Genomic DNA, 24,978 nt, shown 5'->3' on the forward strand with positions numbered 1-24,978 from the left:
TAAATTACCTGTGGCTGTCCATTCTTTGTATGTTGTGATCGGCGGTGACACAGGAAAACTCCTTGATTCCCCGTGCCTGTCAGCGGACCGATGTGGCACAACAAGGCTATGTTGATGATAAAAAGCGCTATCCACTGACTCGCTAGGCAGTTACTGTCCATTACTCTATGTTGTGATCTACATTTACCCGGGAGAAACTTTTTGGATTCCCCGTGCAAGCCCGTCAGCACGGCTGGTCAAATCCAGCCCACTCTTCCTTCCAGGCTTAAATCCTTCCGATGCGACTACAGACGGATCAGTTGGCCAGGAACGTACCTGCATCATGCCGCCGACACAGACAACTGCTTCGTCTACAAGCGACAATGTTGAAAAGTCTCTACAGGATGCCACCGTCAGTGACCCGTCGGGGTCTGCTGATGCTGTGACCGGGCGCAAGATCACGGGTGTTGCGTGGTTCGTTGTCAACGTTGCCCTGTTATCGGCGACTTTTTTGTATGCCCTCGACAATACCGTGACAGCAACGGTGCGGCCTGCCATTGTCGACACATTTGGCAACCGCATAGACATGCTACCATGGGTTTCAGTGGCATATCCCATGGGTGAAGTTGGCACAAACCCCATCTGGTAAGATAATCAAGCAGCAGAGCGCACTTGGCGGATCAACTACTAATACTTCTGTTTACAGGGCGAAGCTCAACAAGTTCCTCAATGGTAAATTTGTCTTTCTCGCCGCCCTGCTTATCTTCGAGGTAGGATCTGCGGTTATTGGCTCAGCGTCGTCCATTGGCGCTGTCATCGCGGGTCGCGCTCTGGCAGGCTCTGGCGGCTCCGGCATCTACGTCGGCACCATTAGCATGATCACGGGAATGACGACTGCCAAAGAACAAAACCAGTATCTCAACATTGTCGGAATGGCATGGAGCCTGGGAACCATCCTGGGCCCCATTATCGGATCTGCGTTTGCTGATTCGCCGGCAACATGGCGATGGGCTTTTTACATCAACATCTGCATTGCCGCCGTTGCCGCCCCCGCGTGTATCTGGATCATGCCTTCGGCGCCCCCTAGCGTGTCTCTGGGGATCATGGACGTGATCAAGGCATTTGACCATCTGGGTGCTGTGCTGTTTCTTGGCTCAGTCGTGTCGACAGTCATGCTGCTGGGCTTTGGCGGCGTCGTGTACAGCTGGGATAGTGGCCAGATGATTGGACTTTACGTTGCCACTGCTGTGCTATGGATCATGTTTGCTCTGCAGCAGAAATTCCACCTTCTCACGTCAGATCGTATCTTCCCCGTGCAGTTCTTCAAGGATCCCTTGGTGGTGGGCTTGTGGATCTGGACGATTGTCGCAATTTCTGACATCGTCGTCACCATCTACACGCTGCCGTTGTTTTTCCAGTTTGTGCTGCATGATTCTTCGATGCGTTCTGCAGTCTACACGCTGCCTTTTGTGGCATCCGTTGTGGTCAGTGCGGGCATCAGCGGGGGCCTTCTGGTCAAGTTCCCGTGGTACAAATGCTGGTTCATCTGGGCCAGTGTGCTGCTCCTTATCAGCAACGGCCTGCTGTCCAGCATCCACACGCACACATCTAGGGCTACCATTTGTGGCTATACCATCATCCAAGGCTTCGGCATCGGACCGGTCATTCAGCTTGGCTATACTGTGGGCCAGTTGAAGCGTCCACAGGCGGCACGAAAGGATGTTACCGCGTTCTTCTCTTGTGCGCAGATGGGTGGTCTAGCCTTGTCACTGGGCATCGCCACCTCTGTTCTTGTCAACCATGCCACGGAGGAGATATCGCACATTCTACCAAACGTTCCTCTTAGCGAAATCAGAGGCGCCATTGATGGAGTGGGAAGTAGCGTGTTCGCGACGTTGACCGAACAAGTTCGTGATCAGGTCACCAACGCAGTTACGCAGAGTGTGGCCTCTGTGTTTTACCTGAATTTGTTTGGTGCAGGGCTTGGCTTCCTCATTGCCCTTCCTCTCAAATTTGACAAGCTGGATTTCACTGCGCTGCAATAACACACTTCCTCGTCTGCTCCAGGCTGACTTGGATCTACGTCATAGTTTACTGTTAGTATGATAGAACTGTAATCTTCTCAGTCCATAATAATTGCTCATAAGTCTTCGTATGTATTTTAGAAAAGCAGTACTGAAAGTGCATCATAGCAAGATGCGAGCTATAGTAAGATTTGGAGTAGCAAATGGCACGCAAGCGAGGTAGCATCCATCCCCCAAAATAGCGCACGGCAAGCTAGGGACCATCTCATCCGGCGTAACGCAATGTTACCCAGAATGAACCTAGTCATTAGCTGGGGGCGATGTATAGCCCGCCCCGCAAACCTCGCGGCCATACCTGAGACACTCGCCTGTTGCTGACCGCAGGTGGTGGGTAACAAGCCGGGCAGCCTTGTCCACCAAAATGAAGTGGTGGGCACTAAGAGGCTTACAGGGATCCACGCGTCACAACCATCCCGCGGGGTTGATGCCAGCCGGGCGACCGGCCTGAAGCTATTAAGCCTAGCGTGATCCCATCCACTGCGCGCAACTCAATCCCATCCCCATCCCCCGCACCATTACATCCAACAATCCAACAATATGGGCATTTACACTCGGCTCCCCGAAGGCATCGACGAGGTCGACATAATCATCGCTGGCGGTTTGTTCATCCACCTCTCCTGCTCTTCATAAGTTTATCCTAACGAGCTCTTTTCCTCTCTTGTTAGGCGGTACCGCGGGGTGCGTCGTTGCGTCCAGGCTCGCCGATGCCGACCCCTCGCTGTCCATCCTCGTAGTAGAGGGTGGACAGAACAATAAGGGCAACCACATGATTGCCTTCCCGCTCCTTTTCCCAACTGCACTGCTTCCCACCAGTACCGCAACCCTGTTCTACAAGGGAAATGCGGAGCCCCAGTTGGACAACCGCGAAATGATCGTCCCAACCGGTGGTGTTCTGGGCGGCGGTTCGTCAATTAACTTGATGATGTACAGTCGTGCTCAACGCCACGATTGGGATTCGTGGGCCACTCCTGGGTGGTCCACGGATGAAATGATTCCTTACTTGAAGAAGGTAGGTGATGGGATTTGCGAGTATGTACTACAGTGTTGACCTAACCCGTCATGACCTTGTTGTAGCTTGAGACGTATGAAGGCCCTGGCCCGGATTCTGTTCATGGAAAAGATGGCCCTATTGTTGTGTCTAAGGGAACATTCTACTCTGAGCGTGCGGCAGATCAATTCATTGCTGCCGCCAACGAAGTAGGATACCCGACCGTCAACGATCTTCAAGACCTCGACACTAGCAACGGCGTTCAACGTGCCCTCCGCTTCGTCGACTCAAAGGGTCGCCGCCAGGATGCCGCCAGTAACTACTTGCATCCGAAACTGGAAGATGGAGCGCATCCGAACCTCCACGTCCTCGTTGAGACCAAGGTTATCAAGATCCTTTTCGAGGGCAAACGAGCGGTGGGTGTTGAGTTCAAGCCAAACCCTGCCTTCCAAAAGGAAGACAACACCAAGGTTCAACGCGTCAAGGCCAGGAAGCTCGTAATCGGTTCCTGTGGCGCTCTCGGAACCCCATTGCTCCTCGAGAGGTCCGGTCTCGGCGACGAAGCCATCCTCAACAAGGTGGGCGTTCCTGTTATCGCCCATCTCCCTGGAATCGGCCGGAACTACCAGGATCATCATCTCTTGATTCAGACATACCACAGTGCCTTGGAGCCGGACGAGACGTTTGACGCCCCCTTGGCCGGTAGAATCAACATGGAAGAGTTAATCAAGTCAAATGCGCCAATCATGGGCTGGAATGGCCAAGATGCCTCCTGCAAGCTGCGTCCCACTGAGGCCGATGTCACTGCCCTAGGACCTGAATTCGAGGCGGCATACGCAAGAGACTACCGCCCCACTCCCAACAAGCCCCTGGCACTAATGGCTTTGCTGGGCGGGTTCCCTGGTGATCCATCCACCGTTGAGCCAGGACAATACCTCGCGACCTCTTTGTTCACCGTCTACCCCTACGCCAGAGGCCATGTCCACATCACAAGCCCCGACCCCGACGCGGATATCGCGTTTGAGACTGGATTCTTAAAAAGCGACTTGGATGTCAAGAAGCTCATCTGGGCGTACAAGAAGCAGCGAGAAATCGTCCGCAGAATGGATGTCTACCGCGGAGAGTTTGTTGGCGCCCATCCGCCGTTTGCCGAGGATTCGGCGGCAGCTCTTGTCAGGCTGGACAAGCCAAATGACAAGAACATTTCGGACATCCAATACACTGCAGAGGACGACAAGGTCATTGAGGGCTGGGTGCGCAAGAATGTCGGCACTACCTGGCATTCACTCGGTACTTGCCGGATGGGCGCGCTGGCTGATGGTGGCGTGGTTGATGCTGACCTCAATGTTCATGGGGTTGAAGGCCTGAAGCTCGTAGATCTGAGCATCGTTCCTCAGAACATTGGCGCAAACGCGGCCACCACTGCTTATGCAATCGGTGAGAAGGCAGCTACTATTATTATGAAAGACCTTGGGCTTCCTGTCAGCCAGTGAGCCGCCGCTCACTTTACGAGTGTAATGGTCGGATGTGTGCACTTTTCCCACAGCTGACATATTCTGTTTTGAATTATTGACATAGCCAAATATATGTATTCATCTTTTCTTTTTTTTTTCTTCAAAGAAATGTGCTGTCTTACCACGATATTGTGGTGGGATTCTGTCTGTATGTAAGCTTGACAATCTACCTAACTTGCTATAGACTCTGTTCAGTGGGTTTGTAGATAAGGACGCGCCAGTAGAGCATTCTGCCCACAGTAGTTTTACATTTTCTCCACAAAAATTCGTCCCCAGGTACAAATGAGTCGGAAATATATTCCAAAGCCGAAAAAACACGAAACAACTGTCAGCTACACCAGTTCACCTCTGATACGCCCTCCGATTGGCATTAATCAACGCAATACCCTCCTTACGCCAAGTATCCGGCGCCGCATACGAAGTGACATTCGCATCCCAGATCATACTCAAGGGATTCTCCAGATCATACACGGGCCAATTCTCCGTCTTCGTGGCGTTCCTTCCGCGACCAGTCCAGTTATTTGGATCCAGACTATTCGTGAAGCTGATCCACGAGCCGGACATGAGGTAACTAAGCTCAGTATAGCTCTCTGGAGCATTGGTGAACGGGTTCGGACTGAACCCATAACCATTAAGGTTGTTGAAGATGAAGATCACGTCCGAGAAATGCGCCACGCCTTCTTCCCAGTTGTAATCGTCTGTCTTAGTGTTGAATCGGTAGCAATATGCAGTCAGGTTATGTGCCGCCCATAGCTCGCAGGTGTAGCGCGTCGCGGCTATGAACTGGGCGTCGCCGTAATATGCTGCTGTCTGGCGGAATGCGGCGCCGTAGGGCTGTGGGAAGGTCACGTTGCCGCCGAGTTCTTCGGATGATGGGATGCCGAAGGAGGTGGTGTTGGGGTAGAGGTCCAGGAGCGAGGATACTATTTGTGAGTCGAGGGCCCAGCCGTAGGTTGTTGTTGCTGGGTTGGTGTTAGTGGGATGGGGATGGGGGGATAAGGGAGGAAGGGAAGGAAGTACGTACAGCTGAGGTATTCTTTTAATTCGGCGGTGGTGTTCACTGGTTCTGGGCACTCTGTCGTCCCTTCGTCCGTGGTGTAGCCGATTATGATTGGTACTTTGACGAAGTCTCCTGTGTCGAGTTGCTCGCTGGGATACCGCGCTACGAAGTCACCGTCCACTGTGGGCCTCCAGTTGTAAGGCGTTGTGTCGTTGGCGGTGGTGTTCAGGATGTTGTTTAGGACTGTGAACGGCGTGCGGCGTAGACAGTCCAGTTTGCGGATGGCCTGGGAACATCCTGCCTCGTCTGCTATTTGCTGGAACCAGGGCTCATATGTCCAGGTGAGGTTCAAGGCACTGCCAGGTAGCACCGCGCCGGACTCCATCATGCCTCCGCGGAAGAGCCCGTCGTCTCGGCCGTTGTACGCGCGGATTTGGTATCCCACGCTCTCGGAGCCGGCACTCTGTCCGTAAATCACGACTTTACTAGGGTCGCCTGTATAGGAGTGACTGTCATTAGTAACTTTGGACTGTGTACGTTTAACAGCTTTATGGAAACCCACCACCGAAGCCTGCAATGTTCTCTTTCACCCAATGCAAGGCCAAGCGCTGGTCCTTCAGCCCGAGATTTAACGATCCCTCATTGGCGAGCTCGACCCCATTGAAGAAACCCCAAGGACCGAGACGATAGGCAATGCTCACTGCGATGATTGGCTGGCCGATATTGACCGAGTGTTCAACAATAAATGTAAGATTGTATCGGAGGTCGGGAGTGCCGCCTTGTGCGAAGCCACCACCTGTTTTGTTCATTCAGCGTCGGGAGTAACTTGTCGTTGAGGTATATTTCACTACATACCATGAATCCATACAAGGACTGGAAGACTGGCGTTGTCGTATCCAGCGGGACGGACCACGTTTAGGTAGAGACAATCCTCGCTCTATTTTGCTGGTTAGCAGAGAACAGCGTAAAGTAAGTGATATCAAATCCGCACCTGAAGATAACCTTTTTGATCACTTCCGTAACCTATACATTCCTATCACACGCGCTGTTAGTAAGTAGATGGTCGTTTAGCAGTCTGTTCAGGCTACTTACCATCGCATAGCCGGTAGCAGGGCGCAATCCCGACCAAGACTCATTAAGACTCTCGGGGTTGGCCCAACGCAAGTGTGCCAACGGGGGCTTAGCAAACGGAATTCCAAGAAAATAATCCTCATTATACTGAGGCATGTAGACACCATAATAACTTCCATTCTTTGTCTGGGCTACTGGGTTGGTGCAGGTTGCCAGACTGGCCATGCCCAGGGCCAACCAACTAAGCGTCGGGAGCATTCCCTTCATCGTGTTCACGGTCTTGCTATATCTCCCTGATTTCGAGACATAATGATAAAAAAGCAATAACGAGGCATGAGTGATCACGGTGTTCTTATACCTCATGGCTCAGTCCTCCAGCCAGCGCATTGAGGGGTCAAGTCGAGTCGCATGTCCACGACAGCCAATTTGTTTGGTCCTACATCCCACACATGTATCCGTGTTCCAATCCTGCACCCCCGCATCTCCGGATTTAAGTTGTGGGGACCGGGACTGATAAAGGTCTGTGTTTGTGTAGTTGAGAGCCATATGGGGCCACTGACATGGTCAGTTCGGACACCCATACTCTTTCGGGAAGGTCGCATCATGCAATGGATTCGGCTTATGTCCGAGCAAGCATGGATGCGCTCTCACGCCTGCTGATGTCAGCGCGGCCTGACTAGATCATAAACGTAATTTGAGTCTTCACGGTGAGATGAATTGTGAGATATGTTAAGCTTTCAGTCATTGATTCAGTTATAGTTCACCTCTACGGCAAATGTTTTCTTCCCTTAGGACTTATAGAGTCAACAGCAGGGGTGAATGATTAACGGAGAAAGGCTCAAATGGCTTCATGATTGACGAGAAGATAACTGCGCTTTTTCACAGAGATAGTCTGTAGGATCATAATTGTCTTTAACAGTAGTCACTGAGAAAATCGGAGTTTAGTCCTGATTCAGAAGCATGCACTGCTAAAACAGTGTGACTAGTGGAGTACAGTGCTTAAAATGGCTTGGATCTTATGCACTGAGCGCCAGACATGAAAGGCTGGTTGGAGCGAAGATAAACCTCTTTCACCGAATGTGACCGTTCAAACCAGGGAATGAGATTTGATCTTGTAGTATCTATCGGCAACTCCCGCGTATAACTGTAGTATCGGGAGGTGCCTTGCGAGGATATGAGGAACAGTGGCAAACCCCATAGCCAGTAAAATATAACCAGATTGCCGCCATTTGCAGTGATAACAAAAGGTATATTCCGCCTCCAGAAAGGTATATAACCCGCCCGGATCCCTGACTAGGTGTGAGATGAATCTCGGGCAGCAAGCTCCACATCCGACACCAAGCCTTCCTGGGGCTATTCAATCCTAGGGTCCCTACCAAATTACGCCGAGCTTATTAAAGGCAATGCAGAGTCGTGATGACAAATAATGCTATTATAAGATTCACTGATTGCTGGTACTTCACCGGGTGTCTTGCCGTCTCTGCCGCCTACGCGGCCTTATATAAAACTCTCCTTCTCCTCATTTCCCTCTCACACTTACCTCTGACTTTGCATCATGGTGTTTGAAAATCACCGTTTTTTGCGCTCGCACTACCATATCACTCAATCAAGCAGGCTCAGAAGTCCCATAGCAGGCGATTGAGATGCCAAATACGAAAGAGGCCGGAGCGAAAGATGTGGTGCGCTCAACAGCAAGAGTGCTGTTAGTCCCTGTTGTCTGTACTGAGGTTGCACTACTAGAGGGGCCTACTTAATATCAGAGATATATATTTACCATTTGATGGGGTGATTTGCCTTTGACCAAGCGCAGTGTACTTCAAGGGTGAAAATAAACCCTTGCAACCACAACAATCACTGCCAGTTCTAGCAACTTTTTTCAACCCTGCTATAACAAGATTTTTCTTACATCTGATTTACACCTCCTGTATATGGAAAAATTCACGACGAAAATCTCACCATGCAGTATTCCGGCCTGCAGCAGCCTACAAGTTGCCACTGCGAAGCCATCTACAGCTCATCTCCCATCTACGCAGCTTATCACCATACAGAAACGCATTCAACTGTCATCTGAAAGTTTATACATTCACGGCTACCATTTTCTACCAAGCCGATATGTGCACGCGGGACTGCTAGGCCTATCAGGATTTCTGGCCGCATGGGTCAGTCATGCCTGTCTGGTGTGACCGAGCCGAACCTAATAGGTTACTCGAAACTGGGTAATCATAGCAAATCTGCAATATACCAATTTCTCTGAGCCTACATCTGGCGCAAATAGGGACCGATTGTGGGTATCAGGATTGATCCTACCCTTAATAAGTCCAGTCAAGAAAATCGCTCGAAACCAGCTGGCTAACAGGTCTACCAGAGTAGAATGATGGCCTTGTTATATATCTAGCAGGGATATCCGTGAAATATGTTGAGGTCTAATTGTTGGGTGTACAACCTTTCCATGTGAGATGCGATGATGAGGAGCTACAATCGTCTCAATTTCACTGAGGTTGCATCATAACGGAACAGCACATCACTGCAAGCAGTTATGCCCTGTTTGCGGGCAAGAGAAGTCAATACACCGTCTCCTCATTTGCTTTTACAACTTCTTCTGGCACTCAATGGGCCGCATGTAGCTGGTGTGGCTACCAGGGTTAGTTGGCTGAAGCAGGAAGCGCAATTACGTCCGGCTACTCCCTAGGCATAAGGTTCAATCACATATGGTCACTACAAAGCAGGTGCACCATCTGTTCTGACGACGATATATGCTGCACGTGAGGTACTACAGCAAAAAGAGTCTATGGAAATGGCGAAAATATCACCTCCTGGTCAATTCACCGCTAGTCCTAAGGAAGGTGCCTTCTCGAATTTGCCTTTGCAAGTTACCAGGATCAACCAGTCCGGTCACCAACCCACTGTCTGGAATTTCTATGGAGGAGAACAGGACGCTTGGTTGCCTGATGGGTTACATACCAAGAAGAGTCGGAATTTGGGCGAGTGTCTTATACTATAACGGTACCTCGAGCACCACAATATCAAGCTCGCTGTTCTCCACAGTGACATTGCAAAACGCAATTTGAATTCAGTTTCCTAACAGTATATAGAACAGGAAATGTGAGGAGCCCATGGCTGCCAGTACGTACCAGGAGCACTATGACATGACCATTTACAGGCTCAATACTCGACCAATTTATACGCATGACATGCCGGGTCTATCAGAAACAGATGTCAAACCCCCTCATTAGAAGAAAAACGCGAGGCGTGTCTTACGGTACTAGCAGATGTACATCGATATCCAGCGTACACTAATCCGCCGTTTATTAATTGAGTGGGCATGACATGGATCATTCTGTCCCCGACGACGATCTCGCCAGATAGAGTAGGGAGTACACTCGGACTGAAATGTCACGTCGAGGGTGCCAATGGGGGTGTACGTCCCAAATAAGGAGTCTCTCAAGGTCGACTATCTTAACCAACTGGCGATGATTGGTTATTACGTTGATGGGGAGTTACTTGTCGCTCGGCAGAACAGCTGAGAAATTTCGAATGTGCCAAAGAAATGCGGCACTGCTGGTCTTCCGGGCTCTTGTGGCACTAAATTATTCCTATAACTCTTGTTATTGTGTCAAGGACATCAGCCATATAGTCGAAGCAATGCCGTTGAGAGATTTGGTCTCCCGTGTTCGATGCTTCCCAATAATCTGCGCGCGCTTAGTTATGGCTCCGATATCGAATAAGCGGAGGTGCTTTTGGGATGCTGGCTTGTATGGCCTTCCTCTTTCGTCTACAGAAGATTATGGAAGTGCAGAAGTAAAAAGCCGTTGTCGATTCCAATGCCTTCAAAGGCAAAGCTTGTCTTCCTCTGGCAATACTTGTCGGAACTCGATCACAGCGTCAAATCAGCGACAGGAAAGATTCATGGTCTCAAATATGTGTGTCTCATAAGCGTATGCAAGACGGGTTAGTATCTCGTTGGTGGGGTGCAGATATGAAACTCTGTTCAAAACAATCCTCCCCCAATTCTCGGTGCTTCACACAGACATATTTCTTGTGGTTTCCCTCTGCTTCGAACAAGACAAGATGCATCTTCTCGAGGACATATTATGTACTCCGTTGATATGAGCTAAATCCCATATCAGATGCATACATCCAGGAAATGTATAATGAACTCATCGGCATCCTCACCTCTACCACAGTTTCGCACATAGGTATCCTACTTCAGAGGACATGCGCCGGTGCTATCAGTGCATCAAGAAAAACCAGGCGCTTTGGCAAGCGACATCGACGGAACACGTCTGTGAGATGTCATCTATACCTGTCGCCCATGTTGGCTCGGCTCTCATCGACTTCTACTATTGCCCGACCGTCCGACTTATGAGATCCTGCAAGCTTGGCCGTGCCATTGGGCACATAGTCCGCCGTTGGTCGAGATATCAAACAAGACCTCGAGCAGCATCTTGCCTGGTGTGATTGTACATATGTATTTGCTCTGCGGGCAAATGAGATGACTCTGTCTTTTATACCCTCACCGAAAGGACTATTGTCTGGACTCGAAAGATGAGCGGTTCCGAGAAACAGAAAGGCCTTCACGTGGCGACCCATGTAGCCAGGGCTAATAGCCTTGCACGGGTTTTACCGCAGCAAGCCCCCGACGCTCTAGCCAAGATTTACTCGCTAATGGATCTGATCTCCCCTATCTGCTAACTCGTTCTCGCAATAGATCATCATTGTCATGGGCAAAGCAAGACTCGGAGAAAATGGATGAACAGAAGGGAGCGAACAAAGGGAAAGGCACCCAGCCTAGCAGGTCCGCCGTGATATTGGTGGTTCTAAAGCGTCTAGAAAATGTATGACAATGGACGACCAAGAAAATGCTTGGATTAAGCGAAACAGAAGCCGAATTACCAGCCTGTGGCTTACTCTTGGGGGAGGACTGCTGTAGGCTTTGCTTCCGGTAGTGGTCCGTTACACTCCATGAACAATGTCAATAATACCAGAGATCCGCATATACAGACAATCTGGTGATTTGGAGGACTATGGCGTAAATAATCCTCATTGCTGGCACATAAAGCCCGCATACGGCTACTGGAATTGCAAAATATACCTGTCCGATTAATTTAGAATATTGGTATGGGAGAGGATAGCCGGTGCGAGCTGCGTGGACTGGGGCCAGACTATCTGGTCATCAGAGAGAGGCAGATAATTACTACTGATCGAGGAAGAAGTGTGCTCGCAGTTTGATGGGTTATATTGTCGATGCCATGTATCTGATATTGTTTTGAGCATGAAATGGTGAACTTGGGTTGTGAGGAAATTGGGAACCAGGATTTGTTCTGGGAGCCATGGTGGGCGCAGAAATCTCTAATGATAATCAGACTGCCGAGTTCCCATTTGAAAATAACGCAACATGTATCCTGATCAGCTTATTCATTTGATGCTCAATATTAGGTGTGCAATCGACTACAAGTTTAATGCCAAATTAGATACGAGCAGCCCTAGATTCAAGTGAGTAGGAACTATCGAAGACTACCCCGCCTTCGATCCAGGATCTCTTGTTACGGAGGACAACTACAACCTGATGAGCCGTTATGGAAGAATTTTATATTTATAGTATAGGGTATAGCCTATTTCAACGAAGAAACGAATGTTATAAGCAGAAATTGCGTTATATGAAGCCCTACGTAGTATTACAATAGACGCTCGAGTGTTGTACATGTTGAGGCTTCACCGTGCGTGCCTACGTATAAGCGAACTATGTGCCCAAGATATCCCATCTTTATTATTGCCTGAACCGGCCAAACATCCATACCGTGTTTAATGGGCCACGATCTGAACAGTAGACGATATGATTTCTATGTTCTAGCACTGGGTTAAAACATGAGTGTTGAGCCAAACCGTTCATCCACTGTTCTTTATCCCAAGCAGTCTTCTCGCACACAGACATCTTCCCATTGTAGACCACCACATCCTCCGTCAATCTCCCTTATCATTCTTTATCCCTCTTCCTATATCCGGCTTCTGTTCTTACTATACTTCTTCATGTTAGCAAAACACCCATCCCTCCTGTTCCCGATGCAGCTAACAAATACCTTTTCGAGGATCGAAGATCTACTCTTTCACGCAGCCACACTTCTTGCACTGCTCCTTGTAACCAGACTCAACCAGGTACGTGCCATAAGAGTCACACTTCGAATGGGGCGTCAAGCAGCGGGAATCAGGGTTGAGACCACCACTGCAGTGGATGGTGTACTTGGCCCGAGCGGCCAGTTCAACCGAGTTGGGCTCAGGCTCGGCCACTGGAGTTGCGGAGACCATGGTAGCCAAGAAGGCAGTGGCAATGGCGAAGGAAGTAAAGCGCATTGTGAAGGTTGGGGTAAGCGAAGTGTTTGTTTAAATTGTTTGGCTCTTATGGATAGGAGAGTAGTCAATGAGAGATGAGGCTGTTGGTGAGAAAGAAGGCTTCTGGAGTACTGGCTGGTACGAGCCTTTTATGTCTCGAGCTGGATGAGTGCTATAGTTCTCAGTATGTGTGATTCTGGTGAACTGCTGCGGGTCGACCAAGTAGCACCGTGCTGACGGCGCTGATCTGAGGCCTTACTGCTATGTTCTCTGGGTGGCTTGATAGCGCGTTCGCTCGGCTCAAGGTGAATCCGGTGTGATTGAAGTCCAGACTGGGGTATGGCACGCCTGATCGTCGGCCCCGGCTGTGTAACGACGGCGAGGCTGTTGAGGAAGCTCTTCTGGTAAGCATTATGCGTAGCCATTCAATGCTGAAGGGAGGGTATTCGCTTCCACATCTTGTCAAAGGAGTGTAGAACCCTCATGAATGCGATGGATTGTACACCCAACACAAGCAAAGCAAAGCTCAAAGAGGGTCGGTGCCTGTACTTCCTGAGAACGATGCTTAGATGGACCCTGAATCGGTAGGGCTGACGGACGGGAGTGCTCGGAAACGAAAGCAGGGAACAATCCGGTTGCTTCGCTGATCTCCAGGGTCTTGTGTAACACACAACACTCAGGAGCAAACAAGCTCAGCTTATGTGCTGAGAAAACCACAAAGAGCGACAAAAACCGATTGGCAGACAACATTTGACCAACCCTGCCATGTATCATGTGACTCCCAATAAGGTATATTTTTCTGTTCACTAACCCTGAACGCAACAGTCTTCCAACCATCCTTCATCCTCCTAACAATCCTATCCATCAATACTCATCCTCCCCTCGAATCAGTTCATCAATCCATCTAGCCTACAAACCATAACCACAAATAGCAATCCTCCAAGCATGGCCCCAGGCCCATTCTCCCGCCAACATCCTGATGAGATCCACACCCCCAGCTGGCACGCAGCAAGCAACCGCCCCATCGTGGACGGCAAATACAACGATCCCGAAACCGGCGAAGTCCGAAATGCTACAGGCTTCGAGTTTTCCGGACCCCCTGCTGTTGATGTTATCATTACAAATCTCCATGAGGACTCGTCCACCTCCGTCCGGCGCGTTCAGCTCCCCTTTCGTGTGGAGGCGCTGCTAGTGTGGATTATGCGTATAGTGGACGAACGCAAGCTACAGATAGACTCTCTGAATGCTACTCCGTATGCTATTCGAGTTGTGCTGGCTCATGAGTTGAGTGAGGAGGAGTTCACTGAAGTTGCTGACGTGATGGCGAACGGAATTTGGAATTATCGGCAATGAAGAATGCTCTAAAGTGGTGAGACTGGGATGGACGGAGTCGATAACGTTTGTGTGCTTTTTTTGCGGGGTGGGACCCGTAATATGGGGCAAAGGGTGTTGCTTTATTTGGTTATTGGCCTTCGGGCTAGACTGTCACATTGGAAGTTCGACTGGCGTGGGGTTGTCTGAAGACTCAATGCTGTGTAACCTACCTTTCAATAGTCTTGGACTTTAATGAAGCATACTGCCCTATACGACTTTTTATCACAGTAGTCATATTAGCGCGTTATATCTATAGCATTACTACTTAGGCAGCCAGTTTAAGTGCATTCAATGTGGCGTGGATTGGATTTTGGCACGGGATTGAGTGAGCTTGGGCAACCGGAGGCCAAAGATCCTGGGCGAGATTCTCGAAAGAACCATTTATTGCTGAGACACTTACCCTTTTACTCTACGTAATGCAATATTTCCCTCAGAGCTCACGCTTGCGGCTTCTTGAGTCCATGTGTAAAGTAGGTATCGCTTTTATAGCATATCCAGGGTTTAGATAGATTCACATAAGTCAGCATCGACGACCCATTCAAGCAATGCTTTCAGTCTTCTCAATCTCCTCCCTGCTCAAGCACCACTTCTTCTGCAGATCAGCATCAAGAGCTATGGCATACACATCCTTAGGCCACCACTCTCCCCAGCTAGTCAAGAAGATCTGTTCCGGATCCGATGGGAAGTCGTTCACGAAAAATGCACGGAGGAGGTTCTGTGCTCCTATAGACGTCTGTTAGCAAGTCAAATTAGATAATAAGCATTAAAAAATCCTTACCTTCAGGGATAGGCTTGGCATCAGTCATGTTCATAGTCAAGCCCATTTGCGTAGCGAGGTTGGTGCTAGGAATAAGACCCGGAGAGACAGCAACGACCTTGCAAGAAGGCAGTTCGCGGCGCCAGTAAAACGCACCCAACAGCTGAGCAAATTTCGAGGCACTGTACACTACGCGGTAGCCTGCACCAGAGTTGGCTTTCAGGTCCACGTCAAGGGTTGCTATACCATATAGAGTCAATGAATGCCAGTATTACATACCAGGATGCGTGTAGGATACTCACCTGGATCCTGGTCCCTGACACCGCGGATCGCGCCGGAAGAAACGAAAACAACCCGTGACTGCGAGGCAGACAGCACATCACGGAGCAAGTGGACCAAATAATGCTGGGCTGTTATTTATTTATTCCAAGGTTAGCGAAACTACTCATCATCGTGTATTAGTGGTCTGCCAATTTTTCCACCTACCCAGATGGTTAACCACATATCCCTGGCACCATTTTGATCCATTCGGACCGGGACCTTCTGCCTTGTCCAGGGTGCCGGCACAGAGGAACAGATAAGCCAGCTGCTCGGAACCCAGCTTGGAAAGGACATTCGCTGCGAAAGACTGCACGCTCTTCAGGGATAGGAGATCCAGTGGGTAAATGGTAATAGAATGCTTAGAGGTATCATAGTTGAGGCTATCGTAAGCAGCCTGAACCTTGGCCGTGTCTCGCGCGCCCAGGATGAAATTATACGGCTCGGCTTGCTCAAGCAACTGCTTGACTGTTTCAAAGCCCTGTGGCGTCTTAGAGACTAATACATGTAGGGGTGGAAAGCTAAGCTCACCAAGCCGGATGAGATGCCAGTTGCGACGATTGTCTTCGCCATGATTGCTAGTGTGAGGCTAAGGGATTTATTGGTATGTTATGGCGTTATTGTTGGGTGACAAGGGGAGATTCCGAGGTTGCACCAAAAATATGCCCCGCCTGGAGATCAAGTGGGGTATTGATGTCATGTGGTTTCTGTCTCCTTAGCGTCCACTGGGTTCTGAATGATAACTCCGATATAAAAATCTTATTGGCTCTTTCACTGTCTAACAGCGAGATAGACTGGTGAGTTACTAACTTACTTGTATATGAGATTTAATTAAAATCTACAAAGCATATATTTCATGTTGTATTTTCGTAATAAACAAGCTTTTCTAATAATAGTATTTAGCGAAAACATTTTACTTGATTGGTGCTGGATGACACCCTATTTATACTAACCCAAGGGCAACAGTAACGCTAAGAGAGGCCATTTCGATATCTCTACAATATGTTGTAAGCTCACGAGCAGAAGGTTTCACTGGATGGTCAACTTTCCTTGGCACATATGCAGATCAGGACGTGGGTAGCTTTAAGCAACCCGTAACCTTAACACATACTCTCGTAGGTCATGTGTTTATACAACCATCTTGATAGCTCAAGGGCCTATGAGGATAATAAAGCACAAATGCTCTCTTATAGTAAGTTTTGTAAAGCTGTAACTGATGTCTCTCACAAGCCATTATCGGAAGATGAGATACACGCTGTAAGCGACGACTAAGAAAATATATAAAACGCCAATAATTATACGGTTTCCTCTCCATGGTGTAGTAAGATCACGGTGGGAAATAGTGCCGGGAACCCTACACCCATCTATATAAAATGAGCAAGAGCCCGCGGGGGAGGGGTGGGGGTTTCTCTTTGGTCCGTGACACTCCAAGGACTCAAGTATTAGGCAAAGCACACCAACCATCCCTAAGCATGTTTGGTAAAGATTTAAATCTCAGGTCTTTCTTGAGTGCACAGGTGAACAAAGGGGTGGAGTGTGGAGTAGGAATGTCTCTTCTTAATTAAAAACGATGAGAACTGATATTCGTGCCATCTAAGATGGACGAATGAAACGTGGCTATGGCGTGATTTTATACTAAGTACCTTAGAACGCTAATCATGCAGGAACAGGGAAAGTAAGTAGGAAGCCTTATCACTAGCCACTAGTGGTGGTCACCCGACGTACTACAGAAGTCACTCTTCCTCTAGGGAAACCCCGAGCAGGCCCTAGCCTCAACCAGCCTCCCTGCCCCTCTTTTTGTCTCATTGAAATTATGCTATATCAACTAATCCTTTTCCTCTTCGGTTGTTCATTGCAATTCTCTGGACTTAATCCATGTTAAAGATCCAAAATATCAAGCAGCCACTCATCGTATCTCACCCAAATACGCTAAACCTTTCATACACCATGTTTCGCCTTCCCCGTGTGCCAACCACTGATCAAATCCTTCCCCTCATGCATCAAGTTATTGATGAACTCACCCAAACGCGCAATTCGATACTCAAAGGAACAACTCCAGAAACAGCTACCTTCGCCAACACCCTTCTTCCACTGGCACAGACTGAAAATGCCGTCCAAGGCCAGCTAGCCATGATTGACATGCTGCAGTACGGCGCCCCCTTGCGGGAGACCCAGGATGCTGTTCACTCAGCGTTGAGTCTCTATGCCGAAGCAAGAGCAAGTTGGATCGCCGACACGGGGTACTTTCAACTCCTGCAAGCCGTGCGCAACAATAAAGAGGAATTTGAAACATTGGATGGTGAATCACGCCATCTGCTCGAGCGAGAGTTGACAGACTATCGGATGGCGGGGCATGGCGTGCTGAGTGCTGAGGAAGTGGAGGGGTTTTTGCAAGAGGGGGCGAACATTGGACAGATAGAGAGGAAGTTTCAGGAGAATCTATCAAGAGAAAATGGGGGAGTATGGTTTACACAGGATGAGTTGGAGGGAGTACATGCGAGTGACCTGGGGAAATGGACGCGGGAGGGTGCTAATGGTAGTGATTACGGGAAAGGAAAGTTATTTGTGCCCTTTGCGAATGGAGGTACATTGGCAGTGTTGACCTATGCTCGTCGTCCTGAGACCCGGAAGAAGATGTTTTTGGCTGATAATCAGAAGCTCAAGAGCAATCAGCCGCTATTTGAGGAGATCATCCGCCGACGGGCTCAGCGGGCCCATCGATTGCACCATCCCACCCATGCTCAGTATCGACTACAGCAACGTATGGTGAAGGATCCGGAATGGCTAGATGGGTTCCTCAATGGGCTCAAGGAGACCCTGTGCGCCCGGGGCAAAGATGAAATTGCAGTCTTGCAGCAAAGGAGGCTGAAAGATCTGGAAGACAAGCATGACACAAATGGTGTGGGATTCCCTCCGTGGGATAAACCCTATTACATGCGGCTGGTAGAAGAGGAGGTTGCCATTGATCAGCTACAGCTATCCGAGTTCTATCCTCTCGAACAAACAGCCATAGGGATGCTGGGAATTTTTGCATCAGTTTTGGGCCTCCAATTCGAACCTGTTGAAGCTGAGGCAGAGGCTCTCTGGCATGAGTCCGTCCGGGTATTCTCTGTCTGGGAGAGTGCGCCCAGTAAGCAATTCATTGGGTATCTCTATTTTGATTTGCTGTGGAGAGAGAATAAATACCGCGGTAACCAAAGCGTGAATCTTCAATGTGTAAGTGCCAATCACGACATTAGCGATACTGCGCCCGATTTAGACTAACATAGGATGTCAGAGCTATCTCCGACCAGGTGGCAGTCGGCAATACCCTGCCACTATCCTAATGTGCTCCTTCCCGACTCCTACCCCCACCGGTTGTGCGTTGCTCAAACATCACCAAGTGGTGACTCTTTTCCATGGTAAGCTCTATTCATATAATCTTGAGTTTATCCTAACGCAAGCACACAGAAATGGGTCATGGAATCCATGATCTTCTTGCACGAACCAAGTATGTCCGTTTTCATGGCTACCGGCTACCTCCTGATTTCGGAGAGATGCCCAGTATGATGCTCGAGAACTGGTGCTGGATGAAAGAGGTTTTGCAGGGCCTCAGCTGTCACTACACCACACTGGAGCATAATTACTTGATTGAGTGGCGCAAGCAACATCCCAACTCGCCTGATCCGCCTAAGAAGATTTCTGAGGATTTAGTTGAACGCCTGATCAAGCACCGTTACCTAAACCGAGGCTTGTATCATCTTTATCAACTGTATGTCTCGCCACAATGTCTCTGGAGTTTATTGGTCTGACTTGAGCAGGTCAATCTCCATCTTCGACTTGCAAATCCATAGTCTCAAGACAGACGCAGAAATTGAAAGTCTGGACGTGCAGAAGCTTTGGTATGATCTCCGCGAGGAGGTTGAAAGCATGAACTTTTCCGAGTGCCGAGACGGGTATGCATTCGGGACGTTCAGCCATCTGACAGCGGGCTATGATGTCTGCTATTATGCTTATCTCATGTATGTTCTTCGTTTCTCCTGGAGCATTTGCTCTATTGTCAATTCATGTAGGCTAACTTTCTGAAAGCTGCACAGCAATGGCCCAGGATGTCTTTCTTTCTACGTTCGCTGAGGATCCCTTTCAGAAAGATAAGTGGGAGAAGTACCGCCGCGAGATTTTACAAAATGGTGGCAGCCAGCAAGACCTGTTCCAGATGCTGGAGAGATTTTTGGGTCGTCCGCCAAATATGAATGCTCTTGTGGAAGGTCTGAAGCGGGCAGACAGTCAACGCGAATATTAGAAGAGGCGGTATATTACACCATGGGCTTTTCAGACAGAATTACTGCAGAAGTCAGAGCCACGCAATGTTACCATGCCACGCCAATCAGGTCAGCTGCTTGAATTGGGTTCAAAATCCCCAGGAACCCGAGCGGCCCGAGCCTGCCGAGGGTCACAGACGATGCGGAGGGCCGCTTGGCATCCAATGTCTCCCTCTTTATAACTCCCATATCATGTCTGCCTTGGCCATATAAGCCATTCCATAGTGCAATGTCATAGACTGTCTATCGGAAGATGTCCGGTAATTGTCCGTGTTTCTTACAGATGCTCGGGAAGTCAATAGACTGCAGGGCTCTTCATGCGTCATGATATAACCGACGGCACCTCCTTTGGGCTGTGCTTAGTGGGTCCGGTAAGCTAGGCATTCAAGCGCAGCCATTCACAGCTTCAGTCCAAAGACATGACCGAATAGTAGTATCCTAATAGAGTTCGAGTAATATGGCCACATGGTGTGAAGAACATGGGTTCCCCTCACGGCGCCGGTTAAAGGCCATCCCCTCCTCAAAGAATAAACATCGTACGACGTACACGGGTCGGTTGTTTCAACTATTATATTTCATTCCAACTATACTTATTGCAAAGCGGAATTGGCTCCGGTCATCATACAGCCTTTCAGGGGTAATCATATTGCTCGATATCCGGGGTAATGACATCCAAGTTGTACCTACTAAAACTTACCCATTACTCGAAAGTAGACACTGCCTCCGGAAAAGCATTCACCAACCCTCAACAAAACTAACTTCCACAGGAATGCGGCACCTCCATTCCCTCCACAATTACCGAGGCTTATCCCAGGAGGAACAGATCCCTGAAGAAACGTGACGAACCGTGATGAGCGGGCAATCACAGATTAGTCTCTTCCCCCGCATCCCCGACGGGCAAAACCCCGGTGGCACTGGCATTAGCCCTAGGCACGGACAAAGCCATTGTCAAGCCTTCAGGAACTAAATCAACTAAATCTCCCCATCCCTGCGGGGTACATACTCCACGACGCCCTGCACGCCCGCCGGAATGCCGTCGTCGCTTGACATCATGTGGAACAACACATTCCTTCTGCCTCAAAACTGAGCCTTTTAACCGACCGGTTACTTAACAATGTATACAGGAGGTCTCAATATTGGAGGAAAATCCCTGACCCCTGAAGCCACACATGTAACTAGACTTTTGGGATCTTGCATTTCATGCATAGGCACTGACTGCAGTAAAGAATATAAATAATCCTCCCTTCGCACCCTAGTAGCATGACTTCTTTCTCCAAGCGGCCTATCTCACTGTCTCCTCTCCTAGCCCAGAACTTACTGAGCAGGCAGTAATCCTCCACCATGTTCTCCCGCCGAAACCTCGTCGCCCTAGGGCTGGCAGCCACCGTCAGCGCCGGCCCCTGTGACATCTACGAAGCCGGCGACACGCCCTGCGTAGCCGCGCACAGCACCACCCGCGCCCTATACAGCTCCTTCAGCGGCGCCCTCTACCAGCTCCAACGTGGCTCCGACGACGCCACCACCACCATCTCCCCGCTCACAGCCGGCGGCGTCGCCGACGCATCCGCCCAAGACACCTTCTGCGCCAACACCACCTGCCTGATCACCATCATCTACGACCAATCCGGGAATGGCAACCACCTGACCCAAGCACCCCCGGGAGGCTTCGACGGCCCCGACGTCGACGGCTACGACAACCTCGCCAGCGCCATCGGCGCCCCCGTCACCCTCAATGGCCAAAAGGCCTACGGCGTGTTCATGTCCCCCGGCACGGGCTACCGTAACAACGAAGCCACCGGCACTGCCACCGGCGACGAGCCCGAAGGCATGTACGCCGTCCTGGACGGCACGCACTACAACGACGCCTGCTGCTTCGACTACGGCAACGCCGAGACCAGCAGCACCGACACCGGCGCCGGCCACATGGAGGCCATCTACCTCGGGAACAGCACCACCTGGGGCTACGGCGCCGGCGACGGGCCCTGGATCATGGTCGATATGGAGAACAACCTTTTCTCCGGTGCTGATGAGGGATATAACTCCGGTGATCCCTCAATCAGCTACAGCTTCGTCACTGCCGCAGTCAAGGGCGGCGCTGATAAGTGGGCTATTCGCGGTGGTAATGCTGCCTCTGGGTCCCTCTCTACTTACTACAGCGGCGCTCGGCCGGATTACTCCGGCTATAACCCCATGAGCAAGGAGGGCGCTATCATCCTGGGTATCGGCGGTGACAACAGCAACGGCGCCCAGGGTACCTTCTACGAGGGTGTCATGACCTCTGGCTACCCGTCGGACGATACCGAGAACTCCGTCCAGGAGAACATCGTGGCTGCGAAATATGTCTCCGGCTCGCTGGTCAGCGGCCCGTCGTTCACCTCCGGAGAGGTGGTCTCGCTGCGTGTCACTACCCCCGGTTACACAACCAGGTATATCGCGCACACTGACACCACGGTGAACACGCAGGTCGTGGACGACGATAGTTCCACCACGCTGAAGGAGGAGGCTAGCTGGACCGTTGTGACCGGTCTGGCTAATAGTCAGTGCTTCTCGTTCGAGTCGGTTGATACCCCCGGTAGCTATATCCGGCATTATGACTTTACTTTGTTGCTGAATGCCAATGATGGCACGAAGCAGTTCCATGAGGATGCTACTTTCTGTCCCCAGGCGGCGTTGAATGGAGAGGGTACTTCGTTGAGATCGTGGAGTTATCCGACGAGGTATTTTAGACATTATGAGAATGTCCTGTATGCTGCTAGTAATGGTGGTGTGCAGACGTTTGATTCCAAGACGTCGTTTAATAATGATGTTAGCTTTGAGATTGAGACGGCGTTTGCTTCGTGAGGGGGGTATTGGGGGTTGGTTGGTGGGGTGGGGTGAGTGTGGGGGGAGGGTGGTTTGTAAATAGTTATGTTGGGTATATAACATAGGAATACTATATGATGGTTTATGTTAATTTGACTGGTTCGTGTAATCGAGAAGTATGCAAGCCTCGTCCCTGCATGCAACACAGTATCTTATGACTGTATCCCATGGAGCCTTTACAGACTGAGCGGCTGCACAATGGCTCTTATGTGGTGATATTGACTGTGATTAGATGATATATTCAGATGTGCTATTTCCCTTGTATTTATGCTTCATGCGAATATATGTATTTCACGATAGGCGGAGAGGTTAAACAAAGCATACTAACGAGCGATTCAGATATGACATGTATTGATAAGACAAAAGTACTGCGACACTCAAGACCAACACAAACCAGTATACTTCATAACAATATATGCTAGGCAGTACCTCCGATCCTACGATGAGCTTTACCAGAAAATGGATTTCTTTGTCCCTCGTCATTCTCAATTTTTGGGCCTTCCACGGCTGCGGCAACCTGTTGAGCAAGACGTGTTCTCTCGTACGGATGGACTTTGATCTTCTTCTCGAGCAGGTCCAATTGCTCTTTCTCCAAATGGCGGACTCTGACCTCACCGGAGGAATCACTCGGCAAGCATATCTCGTAAGTCGCTGAAAATTTCTTCTCGAAACCGGCGTAGCTTGGTGGCCACTGTGGGAAGCGTCGGAAGTATTTGCCTGTCCAGACGGTCAATATGAATGAGTCGGATACTTCAATGCCCGCCCGCCTTCTACGGTCGAAGAAATGCTGGCCGATGCTTCTCACGGAGGCATAGTTTATAACAGGCTTGATGGGGTTTTGTATGTCGGGGAGACCTAATTCAAAGTGCATAGATAGGCTCCTGAGATTGTGAAAACCGGTTGCTAGTTTGTCGAAGACGTCGTTGGGCTGTTGTGTGGTTAGAGTTCAGTTCATGGGATATACTAAGAGGATTCTTTGGCTTACCCATTGATCGTTCTCTCTCTTGACTCCCACCTGCAGTGACTTCAGTTTGAGACAGCTAACATCGAGGTGGCTGAGCTCCTCCGCAGTTAGGACTTGTCGCGGATGCGCCGTGGAGGCAGATTCTTCTTCGTGCAGGCACAGAGTAGATAGGTTACTGTGACGAGCAATTGCCTCAACTGGGCACATGATCCCTTTCAAAACCAGAGTTTCCAGAGAATCAAAGGACGAAAGGAGTTCGATAAGTCCCTCTCGCTCATACTTGCCCTCGCCTTGCCAGCTACACACATTAAGACTTTTCAGTGACGTAGCATGCCCGGCTAACATTTGGAACAGGCCAGCGCAACGCTGCGGTCCTACAGCGAGTGATACCAACTTGTCCCACTGAAGCCCATCACGCCAATATTTCCACTGCTTGTCGTCCAACCAGTATCCGTCGAGGGAGAGATGCTCAAGTGGCGGGAAAGTTTCTTCGCCTGTAAGCTGAAAGCTCCATATGACAGGATGCCGAGGCACCCTTATAACACAACCACCATATTGTTTTACGACAGAAAGCGAGAATGACCGTAGGTGTGGGCATTTGAAAAACAACTTTTGCAACGTGAGTATCTGCCGATTTGGCCCGTTCTGGTCATAGCTTGGGTCCACAGAGGCAGAGAGAGTCGTGACACAGGGTAAAATCTGCTCCGCCAGGCTGGAGTTTTTGTTCTCGCTACTCTGATGAAGTAGGAGAAGTTCTGGCTTCCTACTATGTTCACAAATGGTACGAATCAAGGTTGTTGATTGAATACTGGGAAAGCCTAAGGTGATCCTTCGAAGGTTTGGCAGGCGGGCAACCAGTGCAGCCAAGCAATCATTGCTCTGGAGGCGTTTTAGGAATTGCCCGTCTGGCCAAGCAAAGGAGGGACTCGAAACGTTAATGTCCTGTACCCAGGCTCGTAAGGTGTCATTTGCGTCGTCTTCCAGTCGAGATAGTAGAAGCCAAGGACCTCTCGGCAATTCCGGTTCCGTTTTCGCTTCTGTAGATGTTGACAAGTGGCGGCGTTCAGAAGGATCCTTATAAGCCACCAGGGAGATAGATCGATACAAAAGAGGTGTCGCAATGGAGTTAAAGACCTTGTCGACCAAGCAGAGATGGCACAGATCCTGAGTGGTGCACAGCTCAAAGACAAGATGCCAAACATCCAAGCTTACTGCATCTCTCATCATGATGAATGGTATATACCTCGAGCGAGCAGTTGAAGCTGCAGAGATGATTCCAGTAAGAAATATGTAGAAACTGTCAAGAAAATGAAAATTTCCGTAAATTTTGAGGCTATATAATCATCGCTCAAAACTAGAATCAGGTAAGGGATTTGAGGCAGACGTGAAGTATTTACAGTGCCTAAGTCTAGGAGACGAGGCTCTGCGACCAAGCATTC

The 24,978-nt window shown here is 49.7% G+C and overlaps 9 protein-coding genes across 9 annotated transcripts; 5 read left to right on the top strand and 4 right to left on the bottom strand.

Annotated features, from left to right (window-relative positions):
- The first annotated feature begins 53 nt into the window (after nucleotides 1-53).
- BDQ94DRAFT_136533 (major facilitator superfamily domain-containing protein) lies at nucleotides 54-2,108 on the top strand. Its single transcript, XM_026764876.1, has 2 exons — nucleotides 54-624; nucleotides 686-2,108. Exons 1-2 carry the CDS (start codon nucleotides 323-325, stop codon nucleotides 2,022-2,024), a joined length of 1,641 nt encoding a protein of 546 aa, XP_026630510.1. The 5' UTR covers nucleotides 54-322; the 3' UTR covers nucleotides 2,025-2,108.
- A 492-nt stretch (nucleotides 2,109-2,600) lies between these two features.
- BDQ94DRAFT_157043 (GMC family oxidoreductase) lies at nucleotides 2,601-4,544 on the top strand (the record flags this gene model as incomplete). Its single annotated transcript, XM_026768690.1, has 3 exons — nucleotides 2,601-2,661; nucleotides 2,729-3,072; nucleotides 3,138-4,544. The coding sequence occupies 3 exons, from the start codon at nucleotides 2,601-2,603 to the stop codon at nucleotides 4,542-4,544; spliced, it is 1,812 nt and encodes a 603-aa protein (XP_026630511.1).
- Nucleotides 4,545-4,865: 321 nt separating this feature from the next.
- Nucleotides 4,866-6,903, bottom strand: BDQ94DRAFT_182816 (alpha/beta-hydrolase; the record flags this gene model as incomplete). Its single annotated transcript, XM_026774247.1, has 6 exons — nucleotides 4,866-5,527; nucleotides 5,590-6,060; nucleotides 6,128-6,361; nucleotides 6,421-6,502; nucleotides 6,557-6,598; nucleotides 6,658-6,903. The coding sequence occupies 6 exons, from the start codon at nucleotides 6,901-6,903 to the stop codon at nucleotides 4,908-4,910; spliced, it is 1,695 nt and encodes a 564-aa protein (XP_026630512.1). The 3' UTR covers nucleotides 4,866-4,907.
- Nucleotides 6,904-12,103: 5,200 nt separating this feature from the next.
- Nucleotides 12,104-12,984, bottom strand: BDQ94DRAFT_166684 (uncharacterized protein; the record flags this gene model as incomplete). The annotated part of the gene is made up of 2 exons (XM_026770605.1): nucleotides 12,104-12,119; nucleotides 12,737-12,984. The coding sequence occupies 2 exons, from the start codon at nucleotides 12,982-12,984 to the stop codon at nucleotides 12,104-12,106; spliced, it is 264 nt and encodes an 87-aa protein (XP_026630513.1).
- Nucleotides 12,985-13,808: 824 nt separating this feature from the next.
- On the top strand, nucleotides 13,809-14,525 carry BDQ94DRAFT_136537 (uncharacterized protein). Its single transcript, XM_026764877.1, has one exon. It carries the CDS (start codon nucleotides 13,909-13,911, stop codon nucleotides 14,314-14,316), a length of 408 nt encoding a protein of 135 aa, XP_026630514.1. The 5' UTR covers nucleotides 13,809-13,908; the 3' UTR covers nucleotides 14,317-14,525.
- A 271-nt stretch (nucleotides 14,526-14,796) lies between these two features.
- On the bottom strand, nucleotides 14,797-16,052 carry BDQ94DRAFT_136538 (uncharacterized protein). Its single transcript, XM_026764878.1, has 5 exons — nucleotides 15,944-16,052; nucleotides 15,581-15,893; nucleotides 15,397-15,504; nucleotides 15,116-15,334; nucleotides 14,797-15,060 (listed from the first exon to the last, which is right to left on the bottom strand). Exons 1-5 carry the CDS (start codon nucleotides 15,983-15,985, stop codon nucleotides 14,876-14,878), a joined length of 867 nt encoding a protein of 288 aa, XP_026630515.1. The 5' UTR covers nucleotides 15,986-16,052; the 3' UTR covers nucleotides 14,797-14,875.
- Nucleotides 16,053-16,785: 733 nt separating this feature from the next.
- Nucleotides 16,786-19,694, top strand: BDQ94DRAFT_182818 (M3 family metallopeptidase; the record flags this gene model as incomplete). The annotated part of the gene is made up of 7 exons (XM_026774248.1): nucleotides 16,786-16,891; nucleotides 17,083-17,087; nucleotides 17,297-18,628; nucleotides 18,690-18,813; nucleotides 18,863-19,163; nucleotides 19,213-19,413; nucleotides 19,481-19,694. The coding sequence occupies 7 exons, from the start codon at nucleotides 16,786-16,788 to the stop codon at nucleotides 19,692-19,694; spliced, it is 2,283 nt and encodes a 760-aa protein (XP_026630516.1).
- A 1,360-nt stretch (nucleotides 19,695-21,054) lies between these two features.
- On the top strand, nucleotides 21,055-22,554 carry BDQ94DRAFT_182819 (alpha-L-arabinofuranosidase B; the record flags this gene model as incomplete). Its single annotated transcript, XM_026774249.1, has 1 exon — nucleotides 21,055-22,554. The coding sequence occupies one exon, from the start codon at nucleotides 21,055-21,057 to the stop codon at nucleotides 22,552-22,554; it is 1,500 nt and encodes a 499-aa protein (XP_026630517.1).
- Nucleotides 22,555-22,822: 268 nt separating this feature from the next.
- On the bottom strand, nucleotides 22,823-24,893 carry BDQ94DRAFT_136539 (uncharacterized protein). The gene is made up of 2 exons (XM_026764879.1): nucleotides 23,561-24,893; nucleotides 22,823-23,503 (listed from the first exon to the last, which is right to left on the bottom strand). The coding sequence occupies exons 1-2, from the start codon at nucleotides 24,764-24,766 to the stop codon at nucleotides 22,994-22,996; spliced, it is 1,716 nt and encodes a 571-aa protein (XP_026630518.1). The 5' UTR covers nucleotides 24,767-24,893; the 3' UTR covers nucleotides 22,823-22,993.
- Between the last annotated feature and the right edge of the window lie 85 nt (nucleotides 24,894-24,978).

The sequence above is a fragment of the Aspergillus welwitschiae genome (assembly GCF_003344945.1).
Source record: "Aspergillus welwitschiae strain CBS 139.54b unplaced genomic scaffold BDQ94scaffold_4, whole genome shotgun sequence".
Taxonomy (NCBI): domain Eukaryota; kingdom Fungi; phylum Ascomycota; class Eurotiomycetes; order Eurotiales; family Aspergillaceae; genus Aspergillus; species Aspergillus welwitschiae.

Bases quoted from the DNA above. Each gene is read 5' to 3' on its own strand.
- BDQ94DRAFT_136538 (XM_026764878.1), bottom strand. From the start codon at position 15,985: ATGGCGAAGACAATCGTCGCAACTGGCATCTCATCCGGCTTG. The intron at 15,505-15,580 runs GTAGGTGGAAAA...AATAAATAACAG, and splicing joins ATATGTGGTTAACCATCTGG to CCCAGCATTATTTGGTCCAC. The intron at 15,061-15,115 runs GTAAGGATTTTT...AGACGTCTATAG, and splicing joins TGCCAAGCCTATCCCTGAAG to GAGCACAGAACCTCCTCCGT.
- BDQ94DRAFT_136533 (XM_026764876.1), top strand. From the start codon at position 323: ATGCCGCCGACACAGACAACTGCTTCGTCTACAAGCGACAATGTTGAA. The intron at 625-685 runs GTAAGATAATCA...TTCTGTTTACAG, and splicing joins GTTGGCACAAACCCCATCTG to GGCGAAGCTCAACAAGTTCC.
- BDQ94DRAFT_136539 (XM_026764879.1), bottom strand. From the start codon at position 24,766: ATGATGAGAGATGCAGTAAGCTTGGATGTTTGGCATCTTGTCTTTGAG. The intron at 23,504-23,560 runs GTAAGCCAAAGA...ACCACACAACAG, and splicing joins AGAGAGAGAACGATCAATGG to CCCAACGACGTCTTCGACAA.
- BDQ94DRAFT_136537 (XM_026764877.1), top strand. From the start codon at position 13,909: ATGGCCCCAGGCCCATTCTCCCGCCAACATCCTGATGAGATCCACACC.